At 37.0% G+C, this 22,128-nt stretch overlaps 3 protein-coding genes, 1 long non-coding RNA gene and 1 other non-coding gene across 21 annotated transcripts; 1 reads left to right on the plus strand and 4 right to left on the minus strand.

Moving 5' to 3' along the window:
• Nucleotides 1-1,282: 1,282 nt before the first annotated feature.
• Nucleotides 1,283-7,279, minus strand: LOC117127895. The gene is made up of 2 exons (XR_004450861.1): nt 5,758-7,279; nt 1,283-4,914 (listed from the first exon to the last, which is right to left on the minus strand). It is a non-coding gene; the product is annotated as an uncharacterized LOC117127895 (long non-coding RNA).
• A 249-nt stretch (nt 7,280-7,528) lies between these two features.
• On the plus strand, nt 7,529-9,796 carry LOC103846655. The gene is made up of 5 exons (XM_009123622.3): nt 7,529-8,111; nt 8,192-8,412; nt 8,483-8,687; nt 8,762-8,939; nt 9,239-9,796. The coding sequence occupies exons 1-5, from the start codon at nt 8,019-8,021 to the stop codon at nt 9,481-9,483; spliced, it is 942 nt and encodes a 313-aa protein (XP_009121870.1). The 5' UTR covers nt 7,529-8,018; the 3' UTR covers nt 9,484-9,796.
• Nucleotides 9,797-13,788: 3,992 nt separating this feature from the next.
• On the minus strand, nt 13,789-18,244 carry LOC103846633 (protein STABILIZED1). Of its 17 annotated transcripts, none has more exons than XR_004450860.1 (4): nt 15,144-18,244; nt 14,950-15,022; nt 14,771-14,784; nt 13,789-14,070 (listed from the first exon to the last, which is right to left on the minus strand). XR_004450860.1 is itself a non-coding variant. In XM_009123607.3 (2 exons), the coding sequence occupies exon 1, from the start codon at nt 18,191-18,193 to the stop codon at nt 15,146-15,148; it is 3,048 nt and encodes a 1,015-aa protein (XP_009121855.1). In that variant the 5' UTR covers nt 18,194-18,244; the 3' UTR covers nt 13,811-15,022; nt 15,144-15,145. The 17 variants fall into 17 exon arrangements, 2 of the variants coding, with proteins under 2 accessions (XP_009121855.1, XP_009121844.1); XR_004450859.1 differs by having other exon boundaries at nt 14,771-14,835; XR_004450858.1 differs by having other exon boundaries at nt 14,771-14,858.
• Nucleotides 18,245-18,400: 156 nt separating this feature from the next.
• Nucleotides 18,401-18,473, minus strand: TRNAF-GAA. Its single transcript has one exon. It is a non-coding gene; the product is annotated as a tRNA-Phe (tRNA).
• A 543-nt stretch (nt 18,474-19,016) lies between these two features.
• Nucleotides 19,017-22,057, minus strand: LOC103846623 (protein ACCELERATED CELL DEATH 6). Its single transcript, XM_009123585.3, has 2 exons — nt 20,228-22,057; nt 19,017-19,925 (listed from the first exon to the last, which is right to left on the minus strand). The coding sequence occupies exons 1-2, from the start codon at nt 21,437-21,439 to the stop codon at nt 19,263-19,265; spliced, it is 1,875 nt and encodes a 624-aa protein (XP_009121833.1). The 5' UTR covers nt 21,440-22,057; the 3' UTR covers nt 19,017-19,262.
• Nucleotides 22,058-22,128: the final 71 nt, after the last annotated feature.

The raw sequence follows: 22,128 nt of genomic DNA on the forward strand, positions 1-22,128 counted from the left end.
TCAAAGCATTTACACAATTTCTGACATTTTCAGAATTGTTGTGTGTATGGAATTTAATTTTTCAAGTGACTATTCCATCCACTTGGAATTACTTATCAAACTTTGCTAGTTGTGTTGAAAAATACGTATGTAAATGCGTATTCCTAGAGAGAAAGTAGATCTTATTTAGGTTTCGGCGTGCGGCCGACGTGTGAGCGCGTGCCGTCGCCGGAGCCCGTCGTCTTTCAGTTTTCTTGGTCCGGCTGTGGTCATCTCCCCGTCATCTTCAGTGACTGCTTTGTCTGAGCTTTGGCTCATCACCACCTGTGGTGTCTCGGTTCATGGAGTGAAAACGCGGTTGTTTGGGAGTTGTTAGCGTGGTGAGGATGCTCGTAGGATGGGTTTCGTTTCCGGGAGATGGAGGCTTCCACAGATCCGTCGCCGCCGACTTTAGTTACCGCGGGGTGGAAGTTTCCTTTGCTTCGCCGTCGTCGGCTTAAATCCCTGGGAGGTGAAGGCTACCTCAGCTTCTCGTCGCCGGTTTCAGGTTTTTTAGTTGTCGCTATTTTGGTTTGAGGTTCGTTGTTGGATCGGGTTGTTCTTGGTTGTCGTTCTAGTTTTGATGCGGTGAAGCGTACGCCTTGTCGGATGAGCTCTCGAAGAGCGATGATGCTCTCCGACGGGTAAATTGAGTTTGGAAGAACTGAGATGGTTTCGGAGGAGGCTCTACGGTTTCGGAGCTCCGACGAAAGTAAGTTGTGGTGAGGTGATTCCGGTGGTGTTTCGAGGCTGCGGCGGTCAAGTCGAGGCGGATGCGACGCGTGTTGGTCTGATAATTGAGATGCATCCACGTGTCCTGCAGTCGGCCTCCTTGATGTGTGGATCGAGTCGTCGTTTCACCGGTCTAGTGTTTGGGCCGCCGGCCTGTTTAATGGTTTTATTTGTAGTTTTTTTGTTTGTGGGTTTCGATCATTCGCTTATGTATTTGGGTTTTTGGCTGTGTACTTTGGGCTTGATACATTCTATTTATTAAAAATCAACTAGTTGGAAAAAAAAATGCGTATTCCTCTTTGGCTCTTTGCCTCTTTCTAGTATGGTGTTCATACTCTGAGAGTTTACAAATAGTTTTGTTTTAATTTATTACTTCTTAATTATTTTCCCTCCTATGTGTTTCTTAATTAAAGCGACGCGACAATCAAGATGGGATTTTGATGGGCACTACGAAATCGATATGTTCGTCCACTTTTTTCTCCGCATCCTAATCAGATTATCCTTTTTCTTTACCTTTTATATGTGTTTTTTCCTTTTGCTGGATTGTTTTTGACGTTGTTGTTTGAAATAAAGCTTACAACTTGTTTTCCATTATCCATTTGCAAATTAACTATATTTAATATTTATCATGTAAAAGTACTACTGTGTAAAGGATGTCAAAATAATAAACATAATAAATTAATAATGTTACTGAAATTTTTATACGGTTTGGTTATGTCTAATTGTCTATGGTGTTCATCATTTTGGCTATGTCAAAATAATATTAATAATTATGGTTATAATATTTTTATTAGAAACATAATATAGGGTACATATAAGTATCTTAATTTTTAAATTTTGGCACTGACGGATTTTCAAGCTTAATCTAATAAAATTGATTAAACTAAAAACTATAATTCATATAAAATGATAATTTACTATATTTCCTATCAAGATAATTCAGAACCGGGTTATGGATTTGAGTCAGTGTTAGAAACTAAATTGTTATTTGTTTGGTCAAATGAATATGAAACCATGATTTAGGTTCGTATTATTATTTTTTTGTTTAACAAAGGTTCGTATTATTTTTTGGGGAATTAGTTGGACATCACCAAAAATATCCAAGATTAAACAAAAATAAAATAAAAATAACGTTGTGTTTCGGACTCGCTGATTAAACAGTAAAAATCCAATTAAACATTAATTAGTATTAACTCATACCACACTTTTAAGGCATACATTTTTTTACGATTAAAAACACTGCATCCATGGAACTAGTGTTGGTGTGGACATTGCTTTATGATATTTTATACTATGTTTGATTAGCAATTTCGCACGCAAATGTCGTAGTAAGAAAACAAAAAAGACACATGACTTGATTGGTTGGTGAACAAAAAAGTCTTCAGATCACTAAATGTAATAAAAGTAACATATAGATCGCTATTTTCCCAGTTTTCCCCTGTTGGCAAACTTTCACAGATTTAACCGTTTACTTTTGATTTTTCATTTTCCACCCCGTAACATTTAAAACCAAATAGTGAATCGATATCAACTCTTTATCTCCCACTTTTGAAGTTCTGGAAATGAGCGTCATACTATTACTTTTTATTTCCCACTTTTCAAGTTCTAGAAATGATCATACACGTTACGTACTGTAGTGGCCCGTATACCAGGTCATCGAAAATATCAGTATAGCTTATATTGATATCTTCAATGATTTGTCGTACAAACACGGTTTAATCGGTAATATTATATTTGATGGTAGATAAAGAAAATACTATCATACTACCTACAAATACGAATACTATACGTCCACCAAAGGACTATATATTTACTCTTCTTAGTTACCATAAAGATGACATAACGGCGTCACATAAATTGTAGTTTTGCCAAATTATTATGATGATAATAACTTACTAATCAGAAGTTGTTTTGTTTATTTTACTGATATAAAAATATTGTGTAACAAATGTGAAATTATATATACATCGACTTGTTAGACTCTTTGTTACAAAAATGCATCTGCCGCGTCTGTTTAATCACCGGTAAAACCTTTGGTGGGTGGAAGTCGCCGCAATTAATCATAGTATGAAAGAGTGAAAAAAATAATTCATTAGCCATACTCTTACTGTCTTACATATATCAAAAGAGTATAGTGTATATTGATTATGATGTCTTTAGTCTATTTCAATATTTCATCACAAGAAACATACAATAAAGCACTCTAGACTGAGAGTTCTAATTATACATATCCATAAACACAAGAAAAGAGAAGCATGGAAAAAACAAGTAAAAAGGATGTCTTTTGCTGGAAGAAAAAGAACGGCATCATCATCATCATCCCCATGTGTATGATAGCGATTGATGTCATGTGGTGGTGGGTCACTTTCACCGTATGATGCATCATATAGCCTAATGATATGCCTTAGATCGTGTTATCAAACTATATTACACAAAATGGATCACTAGTATCACTCTTAATCTCTGTCTTCGAGATCAATGTGGCGATAGTTTGATGGCTTATTTTAGGATGTGTCAATGGTTTGATCATATATGCTGTATCGATTCAGTTTCAGTGACAGACGAAATATTATATTTCCTGTTAACTTTTAGTACCTCTCTATAAAGTCTTTAAGTTATGCACATGTAACGATCTAGTGCAGACATTTAGTCATTTAGTGAGATACTGCCACTAAATGAGACTGGTATGCAGTGAGATTGGTAGGAAGAAGTTTTGTTCTTAATAGTGGTCTGAATATTTTGTGGTGCATTTTGTTTTGTAGTGTGGATCCTATTGTTCCTCCCATGCCATATCTCATAGATATTTGTGCGCCATATATATAGTTGAGTAGTCTTTTTGTTTTATAGGCAAATTTCAAGTCAAGATTCAAGCAGTGGAGGGAATGCCATGATTATTACTGAACCAGTTGACCAGACTTCATGAGAGCAAGGTCAACTTAAGAAGAGTTGGTTCCAAAGGAAACTGAGTGGGTTTACCAGAAGTCCCCAAGTAATCATTTTATCCCGTAACCATGCCATAAAGTTCTGCCTCGGAATCTCTTGTCCCTATGGTGCTCCATGGGACCTGAATTTTGAAGCATGGAAGGATCTCTTCAACTGATCAAGAATCATTGTCTGGCTGATCATTTTTAGAGATATATTAGTGAGGAAAACATAAAGAGACATAGACTTGTGATTGTGCTGGTGGTACTTACCAAAGTGTTGGGTTTTAGAAGCCGCATGTATTATATTAGTGTAGTGGAACAATTTAGTTAAATGGGCTTAACAGTCGGGAAGCATAGAAAATAGCGGCCTTAAAGCAATCGATATATTATAATAAAAGGGCCTAAATGATAATTCCCCAAATCCAAAAGCAATTACTACGATGTGGATTACAACACGTGGCAGAAATCCTACAATATATGGGTCACTCCTTTCGTTTTCAGTTCCCAAATCCCGATAATGATCTCGAGCCACACAGCCATCAGACATATCCAGCCGCCGCATAAACCGGTCATTACTCTTCATAACCAACATGCCGGTTTTAGTTTAGTGAAAACTGTAGCAAATTTGCAATTTGAGTAGTTAAAAACTGTATCAATTTCAAATTTGATTTATAAGGATCAAATCCTTCCATTTGAAACTCATATACTTCGCCTTACTCCATAATTAACTTTTTTTTTTCTTCTTGATCAAACATTCAAACTATTAATAAACCAATTTTTGGTCTTGTGTGGTTTAAGTATTTTCATGGGCCCGCTAGCAATTCCAACGAATTGAATGTCATCTTCATTTACTTGCCATGTGTCACAAAACTACGACATGAGCAAAGGCCAAACAAACCACAAATTTCAGAAAAGAACATAAAATAGAATGATTGGTTATACGGTAACTTTTAATTTTATTCCTTCAGTTTCATAATACTCGATATTTTGTCTTAGTCCACAAAAATTAAAAAATTATATTTTGTTAAAAAATCATTTTTAAAAATGTAATTTTTAAATCATTTAACCAATTATAAAAAAAAACTGTAAAATTTAAGTGGTTAAACAATTTTAATCTTAAAATTTCAAAATTTCATGTAAACTGAAATAGAATACTTATTCTAAAACATCATCTATATTGAAACGACTGGAGTACTGTTTTGTTCTTACTAGCTTTGTATATCTCAAATGCATTCCATCCCTGCTTTCCACTAGGGCTGGGCAAATAAACCGAACCCGAAAATCTGAACCGAATTCGATCCGATAAAAATGAATCCGGACCGATCCGAACCCGACGTAAATACCGAATGGGTCTTATTTTGTGGTATTTCGGGTTATGGGTATTATCCGAACCGAACCCGAATCTAAATGGATATCCGATAGAACCCGAAACACTCAAAACCTCGAAAAGATCTTGTACCAAACATGATCTCAATTCTTAATATGTATCCAAAATACACTAAGAAATCATCTAAAATACTTATCTATTACATGAAGGTTGGTGGTTCTATTACATGAAGGTTGATGGTTAAAGATGGCCGTTGAATCTTGAAGTATTTAGATTTAGATTTTGTTTTCGTTAAACAATGTTTCTCATTTCATGAGAACTTGGTTTTCGTTTTATGCTTTTATTTATTTGGTTTTCTTTTTATCAGTAAATATGTTTACTTTTCGTTTGATTTTGAATGATCACGGTTGATGTTTCTTATTTTTGAATCGATTTTACTTAAGTTTTGGTTAAAAAATATGTACAAATCACGTATTTTAAAACCGAAGAACCGATTTTACTCATGTTTTGGTTATAAAATAGGTAAAAATCAGGTACTTTTAAACCGAAAAAACGATTGGGACCCGAACCCGAAAGTATATTGGGTTGTACCGGTTCTTTGAAGATTTACTAACCCCGACTCGAACCCGATAGAACCCGAACCGGTCCCGAACCGAACTTTCATATAATCTGAATGGGACTGATTTTGATAAATCCGAAAAACCGAAACCCGATTGGATAAAACCGAAACCCGATTGGGATCCCGAATGCCCAGACCTACTTTCCACCTTGTATATTTCCTCTGTAGTATATTCTAGTGTTTAAAAAAAATCGCGTAATCGACAATGTTTTATACGTGATTAACTGGTGACTGCAGTAATAACGGAAACTATACTTTAATTTTTATTGTTTTCAGTAACGTAACATTTAGACATTCTTTTACTAGTTTCAGACACCTAAATTCTTAATTAGTCGGCTTACCAGTTTTATTTTTGTAGTTCGCAGCATTATACCTGGCACTTGATTATCAGTAGTTTTGTTGGTTGGTAGTTCAGTGACGTGATATCTCGAAATTAAAATATCGTAATTGTTATTCTACAAGATTTTTAATATATGGAGTGATATTTTACATATTTATTACTGTAACTAGCAACTAGTAACTGTTTCTCAAAAAAAAAACTAGTAACTGGTATTGTTACTTCTTAATATATGGAATACTATTTTAAATTTTGTGGATTTTCTTTACTAACATGAACCATCGTTAATCTATGTGTAATATATGATGCTAAATCTAAAGTGACAGAATTTTAGTAATATATCAACCAAATGAATGTTAAAGAATTATAAGTAACAAATTTGTTAAAATTATATATATATCAACCAAACAGATGCACCATATTTTAAAGCAAGTATAAATACATATACATATATACACATCTTTTCTTTGAATTTTTCTTGGATCGAACATGGTATTATAGATTATGATATAGTCAATCAAAAGATTTTTTTTGAATTTTATTTTATAGTCAATCGAAAGATATGGACATGCGGTAGAAGACAGGAGTACAACACAGTATTAGACACACTTATGCAACAAGTTAGGCAGCCTAATTAAACAATGTATACATGTATATGTACATATATATTTTTATTTTGTTGCTGATATACTTTTCAAATTGGACATGAACAAAACCGACTTTTTGTGTATTTTAAATCAATGCTAACTTTTCTCTAATAAACTAATAACTAAGAAATTTCTTAATGTTTTTGCTCCTTCCGTTTTGATTTAGTTGTCGTTGTAGGAAAAAAATTCATTTCAAAATAAGTGTTGTTTTAAAGTTTCAATGTAAAATTTATTAATAAGATTCTTCATTTTAATTTTCTATTAAAATAAAATATGGTTATGTGTATAGATAATTGTGTTTTTATTTTAGAAATATACAAAATTATACGTTTTTTAATCTATATGCATAAACGTAGAACGATAATTAAAATGAAACAAAAGAAGAAATATTAATAGTTGAGACTTGAGAGTCTTCAATCTTTTACTTGGGAATCGTCAAACAATTTAATATTTTAAACCTCTTATTGTTAATTTTGGACAACACTTTAGGTTTTTCTTTTGTCAAAACAACACTTTAGTTTAAAAAAAACACTTTAGTTGGTTGTTAAGTTTTGTCAGTAATCTTCTAATCGAATAGATTAAGAGATTAAAAATATTTAAAAAAAAACACGTGAGGATCATGAGATGTGGACGAGGAAAATCGTCAAACTTCGAGATAATCTTTGATTAGGTGTGTGTACTCCTTAATTACAGAACCTTCGTCTTTCTTTTGTCTTAATCTTTTTTATTTATCTTTCTGTAATTTTTTTTTTGGGAGCAAATCTTTCTGTATTTTCTAAAATTAAATAAAGAAAAAGTAAAAACCCAAAAGAGAGGATATTGATGAGGTAAAAGAAAGAATTTTTGAAGAGAAAGCTAATCGATTCTATCTCTCTCTCACACCTTATATATATATAACCTCGTCTCTGTTTCGTATCCCGACACCCTCTGTTCTGTTTTTTCCCGAGAAAGTTTATAGTTTTCCGTGAAAATTCATTTTTATCATCAATCAAACAAACAAAAAACTCTGTTTTGACAAACTGGGTCTTCTCTTTTCTTGTCAAGTCTGCAAATTTTCTCGTCTCTTTCGGGTATATCTCGTTTCGAGTTTTCGATCACAGAAACATACAAAACAACCGTAAAATAAGCTTTCTCCACAGAAAAAAAAAAAAAAAATACTTTTATTTCTTGTCCAAGTTAACTCAGCAAATTTCGTTTTTTTTTTCCCCTTAAAAAAAAACATTTCTTGTCCGTAAATTGCGTTGCCCTTAAATTAAGCTGTCCTAACGTCAAAACTCAAACACTCGCTTGCGTGTCTTCCTCTCTTAAATTCCCCCCTCTCATCTCTCTCTCTCTCGTTCCTCTCTGTTTCTCTCTGTTTTCTCAAAGAAGAATCAAGAAACCCAATCTCTCTCTCTCTCTAGAGAAAGGAATCATGGTGTTCGGTAAAGGGTCAATGAAAAAATCGAACCTTGACCGCTTCCTTCATTGCACAACACCTGTCGTGCCTCCCCAATCTCTCCCCAAGGTCTCAATCCTTCCTCTGTTTCTTTCTTTCTTTCTTTCTTTCTTTACATTAAAAATGATTCCTTTTTTTTTGTTTTGCAGACGGAGATTAGGAGCTTGAATCGGATTTGGCACCAATCAGAGAGAGAAAAGGTTGAGTTTTTCAGATTAAGCGATCTCTGGGATTGCTACGATGAATGGAGTGCTTATGGAGCTGGCGTTCCCATTCGTCTCACCAACGGCGAATCTCTTGTTCAGTACTACGCTCCTTACCTCTCTGCCATCCAGATCTTCATCTCTCGCTCTTCCTTGATCCGCTTAAGGTACAAAAAGCAGAGTTTTAGATTTTAAAAGTTTGATCCTTTTGATGAAACTATTGAATCTTTGATTTAGGGATGAGTCTGAGTATGGGGAGAGCGAGACGAGAGATTCGTTTAGTGATTCATATAGTGAAGAGAGTGAAAGTGATAAGCTTTCGAGAAGTGCTGCTTCTGATGAAGGAGGACTTGAGCATGACGCTAACGATCGTTTGGGCTATCTTTATTTACAACACTTTGAGAGATCAGCTCCTTATGCTAGAGTTCCTCTCATGGATAAGGTAACTAAACTAACTACTCTCAATGCAGGTTATAATGATATGATCATTCAATGACACGTGTTTGGGGGTTACAGATCAATGAGTTGGCTCGAAGGTACCCTGGATTGATGTCGCTGAGAAGCGTCGATCTTTCACCGGCGAGTTGGATGGCTGTAGCGTGGTACCCTATTTACCATATACCTATGGGAAGGACCATCAAAGATTTGTCTACTTGTTTCCTCACTTATCACACTCTTTCATCTTCTTTCCAAGGTACTGCTACTACTAACACTTTTGATGTGTTATGTCCAGGGCCGGTCCTAGATATAGACAAGTGAAACATTGGCATATAGTTACCATTTAAAAAAAAATTACAATAAAGATAAATCCACAAATTTGTAAATAATTTTTTAAAAATTAAAATCTACATAATTTAAATTAAAATTTACAATAAACATAATTTGTTAAAAATTAAAATATTTACTAAACCGTCTGATAGTCTTTAAAATTTCAGGACCGGTCCTGGTTGTATTTTTGCAAAAATGTAATTGTTATGGTCTCTTGATAAACAGATATGGAGCCAGAAGAGAATGGCGGGGAGAAGGAGAGGGCTCGGAAGGAAGGAGAAGGTGTGACTCTGCTTCCTTTCGGGTTAGCCACTTACAAGATGCAAGGCAATGTTTGGCTCAGGGAAGACGATCATGGCCAAGATCAAGAACGAGTTCTGTCGCTTCTAAGTGTTGCTGATTCTTGGCTAAAGCAGCTGAGAGTCCAACACCATGACTTCAACTACTTTTCAAGAATGGCTCACCGATGATTTTCAACTGTAGATTTGTTTTTTATATATCTTATCTCTTTTTGTTTTTCATGGTCGCAATAACCTTGTTTGGAGCAGCAGTAGCGGTGACGAGGAGGGCTCAAACCGCTCACTGAGCGTTTATTTATAAAGCGGTTGCTGAGTTTTGGGTGTAGAAATAGCTTTTGAGTCCTATATATATGGGAGTTGTCGTAAATTATGGAGTGGTAATCTTTATTGAAAGAGTGTTTCTTGTTTCTTGATAACATTGGGTCTTGTTCTTGTACCACAGTAACATTTTACTGAAATAGTAACCATCTGATCATCTTTGTAACTGTTTTTGACTACATATATATCTGGATCTGAGGATTTTTGATGAAATCTTCAACCATTTGTCTTTATTGATAAATGAATCAGATATCTAGGTGTGCAATATCACCTAATCATATGGCCAATTAATGAATATAAAACATACCTAATCTACTACAGATTTGATTATTATACACCATACCTTTTCTCAATTTGCTAAAAAATACACCATGCCTTTATTGGTCTAAATATAATACCAAACAAATTAAATATTTTCAATTCATTCAAAATAATAAGATATAAAAATTACTCAGATATATTCATGATTATTTGATTCATACCGTATTTCTTAGATAATTCAGTTGTGTTCACTTCTTTAACACAATTTAGAAAGAGTGGGACCTTTTGAGGACAAGATTGTCAAACATGTGGTGGAGAGAAACTAAAGATTGTGGACCTTGTACTGTAAAATTGACTTCATGGAGTTTTCAAGTGTTTGGTCCCTCCACCGATTTTTCTAGACCTACTTGTATATGGAGTATTATTATTATTTTTGTTTATTTAATGGAACGAATCATCTGTTAACAATTAGAAAGGAAACTCATTACGTGGTAGGCACATTTCATTTTCCCGTAATAAATAATATTAATTGAGCATTAATAGTATTATTATTTTCATTACCTGCCAACTGAAACAATCTAAAGAATCGAAGAAAACGATGCTTTGGGTTTCTTCTTAACCTGAATTCACGTCGTCGATGTTTTGATTCAAAGAGGATCTAATTCCGAAAATGACCAGTACTTTTAATTTATTTTATTTAATGTCGACCACTACTTCATTTTCACATTCAAATATCCAGTTTTCTTTTTCATTACTAATGTATGTTTATACCGTTAATATCAAGGACCGGTTTACAGATAATGCTCTCATGCGGTATGAGTTAGGATAGGACATACTGTATTTCTTTTTGTTAAAATAATTCATACATATGTGATATGACATGTATATAGGATTTATATTTAAAATCTTTGAACATGATCCATGCTTTTTTGGAGCTGGCCCTGTTAGTTATTGTTGATAATGTTAACAAGAATTGTTGATCATGTAAGACAACCTAATAAATATATACTCCCTCTGTTCTTAAAAGTAAGATTTTTTAGATTTATTTTTTGTTTCAAAATGATAGATTTTTTTTTTAAATTTTAAAGTACTTTTAGTAGTTAATGTTGAAAAATTGTATACTTTTAAAAAACATTAATTAAAAATATTTGAATTGGTTGAATATTTCAATGTATAAGAAAATAAATAATAAATTAAATTATAAAAAAATAATTATTTCCTTAATATGCGTGAATACTCTAAAAAATCTTTTTTTTGGGAACAAAGGAAGTATTATAAGCCATCTCTAGAAACATAAGATATGTTTAAGTCCGGATGATTGATATGATAGATTACACAACGATTCACATGACTATTTGGACCTAAGATCTTGAATTATAAAAAGTAACCTTTCAAGTAATTATTTCAAGTTTTTACAAAAAAAAAGTAATTATTTCAAGTGCATTGTAAAAATTAGTTCGTACATTAAACGGAACCAATACAATTCATTAAAAATGTTACAAAACCAACTACGCTGAAATTTATGTTCTACCTGTTTCATCATAATAAAATTGAATTGAATTGCTGGACCAATTAAATACCTTATCTTGTTTAGATATTGATCTAGGTTTTATGAAACACTCACGAGGAGATAATAATTTTTTATACGAGAATAGTTCAGATTACGTCTTATCTAATAAAATCAACTATAAACCACTAACCATACTACATAGAAATGAAAATAGCATAAACGTCTAACCCCCAAGATATTTAACAGAAAATAATAAATAGTTCAACAACCAACAAGCCACGAACACTTGATAGTACCAAAGTCAAATATGCGGTTTTGATAGTTTCCACTCATATTATTTTTCTGTGTATGCGCACATACATAGACCAACAACAGCGTTATCTGTTTGCATTATTTCTTTATATATTTTGAAAAAAGTTATCGAACATGTTCTTGTCCCATCATCATCATGTGATGATCACAAACCTCATATAATGGATTAGTTTTTTTTCTTGGTTCTGCTTTTGGTAGTCATTTTGGGGTCCAGAATTCGGCACACGTTTTCTTTAAGAGCAAAATATAATGAACTTGGATAATATTATAACGACTCTATAGAAACTACATTTCTAAACAAAAAAGTGTTATCTAATATAGGACTAGATTTACACCTGGTCTTTTGGTTTACAAATTTGTAGTTCAAAAAGTTTATCTGAACTGAACCAAAAGTAAAAAAGATTATAAATTTATCATCAGGCTTCCCGAATTGCAAAAACATACCATAGAGATATAGTAGTAGTGTATGTGGTATATGGAAGCCCTCGTAGTGGAAGACTTTTTGAACCTGCTTACTAAGAACATTTTTGATGTATTATTCTATTTTTCTTTATTGTGAAGATATATTAGTAGTGTATATAGTACATGAAAGCCCTCATAGTGGAAGACTTTTGAATCCGTTTTCTAAGAACATTCATGTATTATTCGATTTTTTCTCTTCAAAACTGAGATTAAAATGAAGAATTTATTCGAAACCTACTCTATTTTCAAGTAAAAGGCGGAGTGAATATAAGAAATATAATGATTTTTCTTACATCACAGAATCTTGAATATAATTGTGTTAATAGATACTTTGTGATATAAACTGTAAACTTGTATTGAATAATGAAAATGTTACAATGTATTTATGCAACGAAAGATTCTAATAAGGGGCAGACCTAGGTGAGCCTTGGGTGGGGCAAGTGCCACATACAAAAAAAAATATTCTTCATTAGTTTTTTTTTTTTGAAAATTGAGGGAATGCCCTATGCATATTTGGTTGAAGACTTTGTTATCTAAATGGTGTGCCACATATTGACACATTTGCTAGATCCGCCACATATTAGACTAATCCTAATAGTAGTTCTCTTATTAGGATTCTAACTTATCTATGAGCATACTCAATCCTTATCTTTAAGATGAATCTTTATCCCAATAAGATTTGATTCTCTAGTACATTGCTTTATTTGAAAGTAATTCTATCGTTGTAACATTTTGGAAGTTAGAAATACTATATGGTTAAAGAAGATTTTATTCTAAAAAGAGTTTAGACTAGAATATAGAGGATTGTTGACGAGTTGATAAGTTATCATATGTGGATCAAAATTTGAACACCGGACCAGTACATCACCAAGTATATCGAAGCCAACTGCCAAGTTCATCAATATTTTCTTTTGTATTTGGCGGTTTAGGCAAGATTTACAAGTACCAGAGAACCCCTTCTTAAATCCTCCCTCAATCATGTCTGAAATTAAAATTAGAATAGAACCTATGTTTGTGGAAAATTATCTCCATATCAAGAATCTGATTCGATACATGCAGTTGGTCTTGATCCTTTAAATCCATCAACTGGATCAGTGAGATATTTTGATAAATAAATTAACATATATTTTAACGTGTCAGTGACCTAATACTACCTTTTTCGTCAGTGATTGATAGAGAACTAAGATGATCTCACAATTTGAAGGGAATTTAATAGAGATATTGATGCGGTGCCCTTTTCAAAATTAGGAGCTAACACAAGATCACAAGAAGAATTTCTTTAGATTGTTCATTTTTGCCTTTTTCCACTGGACTGATACATCAGCCTCCTGCATTTTGTAGTCTTTGTTCCAACGAACTTGCAGTATTAGTACCAGTCATAACTTGGGAACACTATTATCACGAAACGGTGACAGCTCCCATGTACTTCGGATTCGTGGCTTCTTTCCATGTATTTGTGATGTTTTTATCAGCAGCTGATCAGTGACGGGCGATGAGATTATTGTTTTCAAAGTCAACCAAAAGTTTCTTATCTGTCTTTTAGTTTAGTGGGCTCTTGTGATTCATTTGTTTAGTATGTTATACGTTTAGTATTGTATAAACACAATATGTACTACCGTATTGAAGACCTCTATCTTCCAAGACTTTGTTACCGTTTACTAATGACGATGGCATAACCAAAATGTCAAATGTCAAATTGTATCTAATCTGAAGCTATAAGTAATACGAATCTGATAGATACAGTTGGTCGGGTCCCGATTGTTTAGACATACACAGATTAACGTCTGGTGAGAGACGTTGTGATGAGCTCAATACATCCTAATGTGGTCCAATTGTCGTACCAAGTGGGCAAGCAGATTGTCTTAGTGTAGTCCAGTTCCTATGGAACTATAGATCTGCAAGTAGTTTTAACCGCCAAAGAGTCAGCTGTGTTCTGATGAAGTTGATCCTGATTTTGAGATATTGACTGCGACAGGTTCAGGCATTACAAAGACTTGTAGGAAGCACGAGCAGCTTTTGCGTATATATGAATATGACTGTGATCTTAATGGAAAAAATCAAAAGTTTATCCGCGGTTTCAGAGTCGCCATTAATTTCCATCTAACCCTGGTTGCGTTGACAGAACTTAAGACTGTTCAAAGATCTTAATAACGCTGAATTGGGATTCTCTTCCTGCCTTTCCACAAGTATATCACCAAATATTATGCACATAACGAGGATCTGGGGAAAGACTAGAAACAGATCCACCAGTAAAACAAGAATCTAGCAAAACGTGGGCACTACCAAACTTGTTACCTAAGACTAGCACATACTGCAGGTTGAGAGAAACACAAGGCTCTTAAAATCCGCAGTCTACTTGAGCTGGTATGAGACCTCTGACTTTGTTTTGAGAATCAGCTCTCCAGAAGAAGCCAGTGTTGTAGAGAAGGCAAATAAATTGTGGGAGGTTAGCATGAAACTAGTTGGTTAATTTAAACATGCAAGAGGTTTACTAAATTCACCTAGGATTTTACTCTTATCACAATCAGTGTTGTTAATAGGGTGGACAAATAAACTCAAATAAACTCATTATGTCAGGGGTTATTAGTTGCTTACACTGTCTAAAGAAGCTTTGAAGTTGGATTTCATGAGTTAGTACACACACGCCAATGTTAGACACCATGAAGACAAGGATGGCCAAGGCGTGAAAGGAACAACAAATGAATCATCAATACACCATAGATAATATTAAATAAAAAAGTTTAATGGCTGAGCTACAGCTCACAGAAACTCACAAAGAAGACTGAAGGATCAGTAAACAAAGTATCTTGTGAAAACACTCCATCAAATCATTATCAGTTTGCGTTACTGAAAAAAAACAACAGCTAAAAGTTGAGCCTGCAAAGAGAAAACAAAAGAGCAAAGGTGTAATGTGCTATGAGTAGAGTATGATGATCATCATGGAAACAAAAGGAATATATGTTTTTACTCTCAAGCAGCAGCCTTCTGTTCCTTGCTCAATGCAATCACGACTTTCTTCAAGATGACCTCGATAGGCTGGTGTGCATTCTCCACCGCTTTTGAGATAGCTTGCCACTTCTCACCATGCTTCGGCTCACAAGCCACACATTTGGCAAGGACCTCCTTCTGGCTCTCTTCAGTCCCATGTTGAAGTTCAAATTTGTAGTACAACGCCCAGAAATCACCAATATCTGGGGCGAGGGTCACAGCCCGTTTTAACCACGCCCCGGCTTTCTCCACCTTCTTGTCTTGCCAGAAGAGCTTGGCAACGGCTGCAGTGACATGCGGGTCGCGATCACACTTCTTCATGGCATCCATACTCTTTGTTTTCCGGCGAGGACGTGGCGCCATCTCTACGTCCGCAGCCCAGAGGATACCACTGGTAGGACACTCTTGGAGAGCCTTTGACATCAGGTGCTCTGCTTCTCTCTTGTTGTCATGCCTGAGTTCAACACGTATAGCAGCCAACCATAGCTCATCTACGTGAGGATTCTTCTTCCTGGCCGTGGTGAGAATAGCCCGGGCTTTGTTCAGCCCAGTCACTCTCTCTTCAAGATTAGCGAGCGCCAGCCACAGAGGAACGCAATCTGGACAGTGCTTTAAACCAGATTCATAAGCTTTTCTGGCCTGTTCCAGATGATTGAACCGTTCCTCGAGCTGCCCACGCATCAACCAAAGCTTGAAGAATCTTGGGAACTGCTTCAAGCCTTCATTAATCAGTCTCCTCTCCGCCTCCACGTCGCCAAGTTCTCTCTCAACAATGGCTGATTTCATCCACACCCTCTCAGTCCCTCCTCTCTCCCTTGCCTTCGCAAGAAGCATTCTCGCCCTCTCCGGCTCCTTGTTCTCAAACTCAAGCTTGAAAGCAGCAAGCCAGATCTCTTCCGAGTTGGGAATTGCAGCATAAGCCTCTTGTAGAATAGCACGGGCTGCTGGAACATCTCCAGCAAGCCACTTCTCTTTAGCACCCATGAGCCAGAGAACTTCAGCCTGAGGGACATATGTCACAGCCTTACGCAACAAAGCATCAAGGGACTCCTTGCTCCCGTGGCTCTTTTCAAGCTGAGCCGCTTTAAGCCAGATGCTTTTCTTGGTCAAGAATACAGTAAGAGAATGGGCATATATTGCTCTTGCAGTCTCAATGGAACCCCTCTTCTTGCACTCCTCGGCATCAGCAACCCATGTTCTCTTTCTATCCTCTTCCTCGACTCCAATACCAATAGTGTTCTTGATAATTGCCTGGCATGTTGCGACAGACCCTGCTCTCTCAGAGGCCTCAGCCTCGTTCATCCAATTTTCTCGGTCAATAACAACCCCTTCTCGCTGCAGAGTCTTTATACCCCTTTCAATAATCTTCCCCACCATCTGCGTGTTCCCATTAGCTTCCTCAAGCTTAGCAGCTGTAATCCAAATAGCCGGCTCCTTAGAGAGCTTCTCTCTCGCTTTATTCAACACCTTCCTTGAATTCTCATATGTTTCAAGCCTCGCAAGTGCCAGCCACAGCTCGAGATGCAAAGGGCAGCACTCCACAGCCCTGTGAAGCAGAATCCTCGCATCTTCCTCATTAGCCAACTCAACAACAGCCTTCCACAGCCTCACCGAGTCTGGAATATGCTCCAGTCCCTTCCTCAGCACCCTACTCTTGTTCTCCTCGTCACGCTCCAGCTTCGCAGCCTCCAACCAAAGCTTCACAGAATTGGGAATCAGCTTAACACCCCTCGCAATCACCGCCTTGGCATCTTCTGGATTAGCCAACCTACAAGCTTCAAGCCAAACATCCTCATTCTTCGGGCACTCTTCGCAGCCCCTCTGAATTTGAAGCCTAGCTGCCTTAATCTTCCCATCCATCTCCTCAACTCTAGCAGCAGCAATCCACCCATTGGGATTCTTCGGATTCGACTGAGTCAGACTCTTGTACAACAACCTAGCTCTATTCCGATCGTAAATCTCTTCATCAGTGGTTCTCTTCATACTCTTCAAATCAGTCAAGTAGCCTTTAGGATCAACAACAGTCTGCCCCGAGACAGAATCCGACAACCTATCAAGCTTCAATGACAACACAGTACCTCTCCCCTCACCCACAGCAGTCAAGTCCGTCACAGGAGTCTGCCCCCACGGCGTCTCCGAACCACCAGCGGCTCTGCTCTTCGGATCCAACGCCATCACAAGCTCCTTCTCCTTCTTAGCCTTCTCCAAAAGAGTATCCGGAATAGGCACAAAGCTCTCAAACTTCTTCTTCTTGTTACGCAGCGAGTAATCCCCAATCTCAGGAATACTATCCCACTCATCCGCAGATAAAGTATGCAACTTCCTCTTCAAATCAGCAAACTGCTCAGTAATCTTAGGGTTACTCGCTCTATACTTCTCAATCTCCTCCTTGAGCTTCGCCTCCCTCCTGTCTTTCCTCCTCGAATCCATCCTCTGATCAATAGACTCCCAGATCGCATCAGCCTCCTTGTCATCCTCATCGTACTCCGCATTAGCAAACAAACCAGCATCGTTCCCTTCAAACTCATCAAACTTCTGATTCTCATCGTACCCCTTCTCCTCCGCCTCTTCGTCCTCCTCCGCCTTCTCCGCCGGAGCAGGCGCTACTGCAGCCGCGGCGGATCTGTCGGGAAGATCGGGAGCCGCGCGAGCAGGACCGATATCGGAACGAGTGGTGAATCCCGTAGCGCCGCGACCTAATCCGGCGACGTAATTCGACGGAGGCCTCGAGTTGAGGAAATCGAGACGAGGCTTCGGAGGAGGAGGAGCTGCGGCTCCTCCTGCTTGCATCCCGCCGAGGAGAGGGATTTGGATGATTAGCGTTGAGAAACGAGAGACGCCGAGATCGGAGAGGAGGATTGAATCGGGATTCGCGAGGCTAGGGTTTCGCATACGGAGGGAGTAGCGGAGGAGAGGCTGGGGGAGATCGGTGCGTTGGTGGATTAACTTTTCGAAGGCGGAGATGGTGGTTGCGTTTGGGTTTACGTCGACGGAGAGAGTCTCTCCGTTCGGAATCGAGAGGAACACCATCGTTCGTTTGTAACTTTTCGTCGAGATTCTTAGGAAACTAAAACAATATCGAGGGGTAGATCGGTTTATAAGGGACGAAACAGCAAAGACGGTGGAATATGTGGTGGGCTTGGATATGGGCTTTGCGGATCCGTTTTTGGTAAAGCCTATTTGAAGTTTTGAAACCGACACCGTTTTATCTTCAAATAATTTTTTTTAAAAATAATATGCGGTGAGCGTGGATCGAACACGCGACCTTCAGATCTTCAGTCTGACGCTCTCCCAACTGAGCTATCCCCGCTTGTTGTTTATTCAATTTATGCGCATTAAATATTATTAATGGTTCTGCTTCAGGTCAATTGATTGAGCTTAATACGAACGTCGAAACATCTATGTACCATAAATATAATTATCACAAAATTAAGTCGAAATCATCTGCTAATCTATTTCTTAGTGTCATCCCACTTGGGGGTATCTTTTCATAACCTGTTGGTTTGTAAGTGGTAACAAGACTACCACAAAGTCAGTACATTCCAAGAAGACCAAAAAAGTGATGAGCAAAAAGGCATATACGGATTGACATTGAAGCAAACCAGTTGTATTGTATATATAGAGACATAAGATTATTATACCTCCCAGAAGATGTAGTTGGAATGTAGACTTTAACTTGGCAATATATATCAACTGGTCTCAACCAGTCTTTGCTCTTTACATTAAGAGCTTTGGTACCGTTTGAAAATTCCTAGTAAGGTCCCTAACATCAGTACCGAAGCACTGGTTTCGTCTAAGACAGTATACAAATAGGGAGATTGTGTGGATTCAGGAACGTTTCTTGGGTTAAACATTGTGCTAAGCATTTGTTTCAGTTAAACAGAAAGTAAGAGAACAACACTGAAACAAATAGTTGAAGTCTTGAAGACTTCAACATAAGAATACGCTTTGTAACTTATAGAACACAGTCAAAAGAAAACAATATAAAATGTGGGTTTCAAGGCTAACTTGCTGTAACTAACCAGCACTGAAGAATTCAAACTCAAAATTGTAACATCATGAGACAAGGAGTTGATCATTTTTTTCAAGTCTTGATCTTTTAGCCAATAAATGACCAACGGAAAACTCGTGAAGAGCACTCCCCATCAGTGCCATCTCTCCAGTACGCAAAGAAAACCAACATGTAAAAAGGAAACCGCAAAAAATATCTAAAAACTAATGGACTAAAAGTATAAGGCGAAGCGTAAGGGATAATAAGCAGAAGAAGAGCCATGAGATAGAAACCGCCTGAAGCCAAGACAAATACTGCAAGCCAATGATGCTGTCCCAAGACCAAGTATAAACCTGCGACAAAAGCCAAAGACATGGAGATAATAGAAAACCCAAGAAGTGGCACTATAAACTTGAAGGTGGTTAGCATGCACTTCATGTCAGCCAGCTGTGTCCCTATAAGAGCAACTGTCGATATAACAGCACTATAGACGGCAATGCTGTTACAGATGACGAAGGCATTAAACGCAGATTCTTTGTAAGAATGCTTCACATTTGACTTGAACTCTGTGCTGTTGTAACCTAGCGGCACACTCAAGCCAGCAGCAAAAGCCATTGTAGCCACAAGTGTTGCGACCACAAGAAGAGTGTTGACTCTGTCCTTGTACATTTTTAATGTGAAGTCTTCTTCTGTGGTAGGACTGTCTGCTTTCAGATGAACACGTGGAGCTCTAGTGGTACCGGCAGACACCAATGCCACCCATATCAACCACTGAAAATACATATAACATAGGTGATGTCAACAGCTTTTGTTAATACTGATTAGAAAAATTATTTTTTCTCCCATAAGTATGTATTACTAAAGAGAAAAAAAATTGAGTTTTGAGGCTACTATTATATATAAATGGGTCTAAGGGATTGTAAATTTATTAATTTACATAATCAATATACAAATTCTAAACTGTTATTTGTTTAAATGAGTTAAATCGTTTTGGTTTCTTTTCTTTCTTCGAGTTGATTCGCGTTTGTTCACAACAACTTTGGACACAATGAGAGGGTTATAAAAGTACAAACCTGTTGGAGTGAAGGAATGGCAGCCATATACTCCTCTGCTGCATCCAAAGCAGTGAACCCTTTGTGATTCAATACTTTCAAGTCAACTCTGCTATCATGTATGAAAAGACTCACAACCTTGGGATGAGAATTGATGCTGGCTAAATGTAACGGTGTGTTTCCTTCTAAATCTTGCTCATTAATTAACCTTTTGACGTCAACTTTTCTAAGCAGATAGCCAACAGCTCCTGCATCCCCATTTTCAGCAGCCACGTGAAGAACGTTTTGTCCCTTTGAGTTAAGCATCTCTATTGTATCCGGGTGGTGTTTTAAGATCACCTTGAGAGCTGCGATGCGAGTCTTGCGACTAGCAACACAAGCTGAGTGGATGGGGAAAGAACCATCTTCACTCTTTATGTAAGCAATCTGTGTAGAACCTCCAAATCTGGTTAGCATATGCTCAACCCCTATGTCATATCCAATGGATGCTGCAAAAGCAAGTGGAGTTCTTCCATCTTCATCCCTAGAGTCTACCAGATCTGAGTCACTCTCCAGTACAGCTCTTAGAACATCGAGATTCTTGCTTTTCACTGCAGCACACACCACAGACTTGCCAACAAAGCTTGCACTCAAGCCCTGTAACATTTTCTCTACAAGTGTTACATGTCCAGCTTCAGCCGCCATATACAAGGGAGATACACCCTCCTTGTCCAGAAGAAAGCAAGTGCTCTGATCTTCCCGAACAAGCTGCAAAGAAACAGCTACATGGTTCCCTTTCAAGGCGAGGTGCAATGCAGTAAACCCATCATTGTTAGAGACATTGAAAATATTCCCAACTAGTATCTGCTCTGATCTAAGAACAATGTTTCTATCTTGCGGAAGCCGCCTTAGAGATTCAACTAGAAACTCAACTATAAGCTCGTGTCCTGCAGCAGCTGCAACATGGAGAGCAAGGTTTCCTTCGGAGTTCTGTCTCACGAGAAGAGTTTGATAATGGGAGAAACTGGGAGAATAGTTACCGACTATGTTAGGGTTCCACCTTCTAAGAACGTTTAGCTCATGGTCAAGAATACGCCGCACTAAGTGGTCATGACCATAGATAGCAGCAAGATGCAGAATAGTGTTTCCTTGAAAAGTGACCTGATCAAGAACAGGAATCTCATTTTCCTGCAAAATCTTTTCAAGATCTTGCACCTTACCCACAACCACTGCCCTATATGTCTCAGGATCCATAAATATATAAATAAAACTGAATCTTACTTTTAAAAAATGAGCTGTTGAACTTTCAAATCATCAGTATAGATTCTCTTCCTTAGTGAGATATGCTTGACCTCTTCTGTGAATCTTCAGAAATTTTATTAAAAAAGCTTAAAACATAATAAAAGCTATACATTCATAGTACCAATCTAACACATATGTAATGTGTACTAATGGTGGACTATTTTTTTTACTGTATATGCTAACATGAAACAGCTACAGCTGTAGAGTAACATGCAGTGGTGGGAACAAGTAGTCTTAAAATAATCAGAAAAAAACTTTTCAACATGTTTATTATAAAAAGCACTGGATCTATATTACTGATACAGATGCGTTCTAATATTGAAAAAAGCTTTTTGATATATCTCCCTTAAGACAATTTTAACTTTTCAACTTGATCCCGGCTTGAGGATCCCATGGACTCCCTTGGAGATGTGATGTTTCTCATCATCGTCTTCACTAACAAACCACAAAAGAACATAGAGATAAAGACTGGTTAAATCTTGAACCAAAGGAATGCAAGAGACCAGCTTGACGACGGGTTCTTGCACTGAGTCTAGGCATATGTTGCAGTCGAAGCTGGAATCATCAGAACATGATGATTTTCAAACCATTAGTAATAAATCCTCTTCCTTAATGATATGCTTGACCTCCTCAAGGATGCT

This window comes from Brassica rapa, chromosome A09 (genome assembly GCF_000309985.2).
Source record: "Brassica rapa cultivar Chiifu-401-42 chromosome A09, CAAS_Brap_v3.01, whole genome shotgun sequence".
In the NCBI taxonomy this organism is placed as follows: Eukaryota; Viridiplantae; Streptophyta; class Magnoliopsida; order Brassicales; family Brassicaceae; genus Brassica; species Brassica rapa.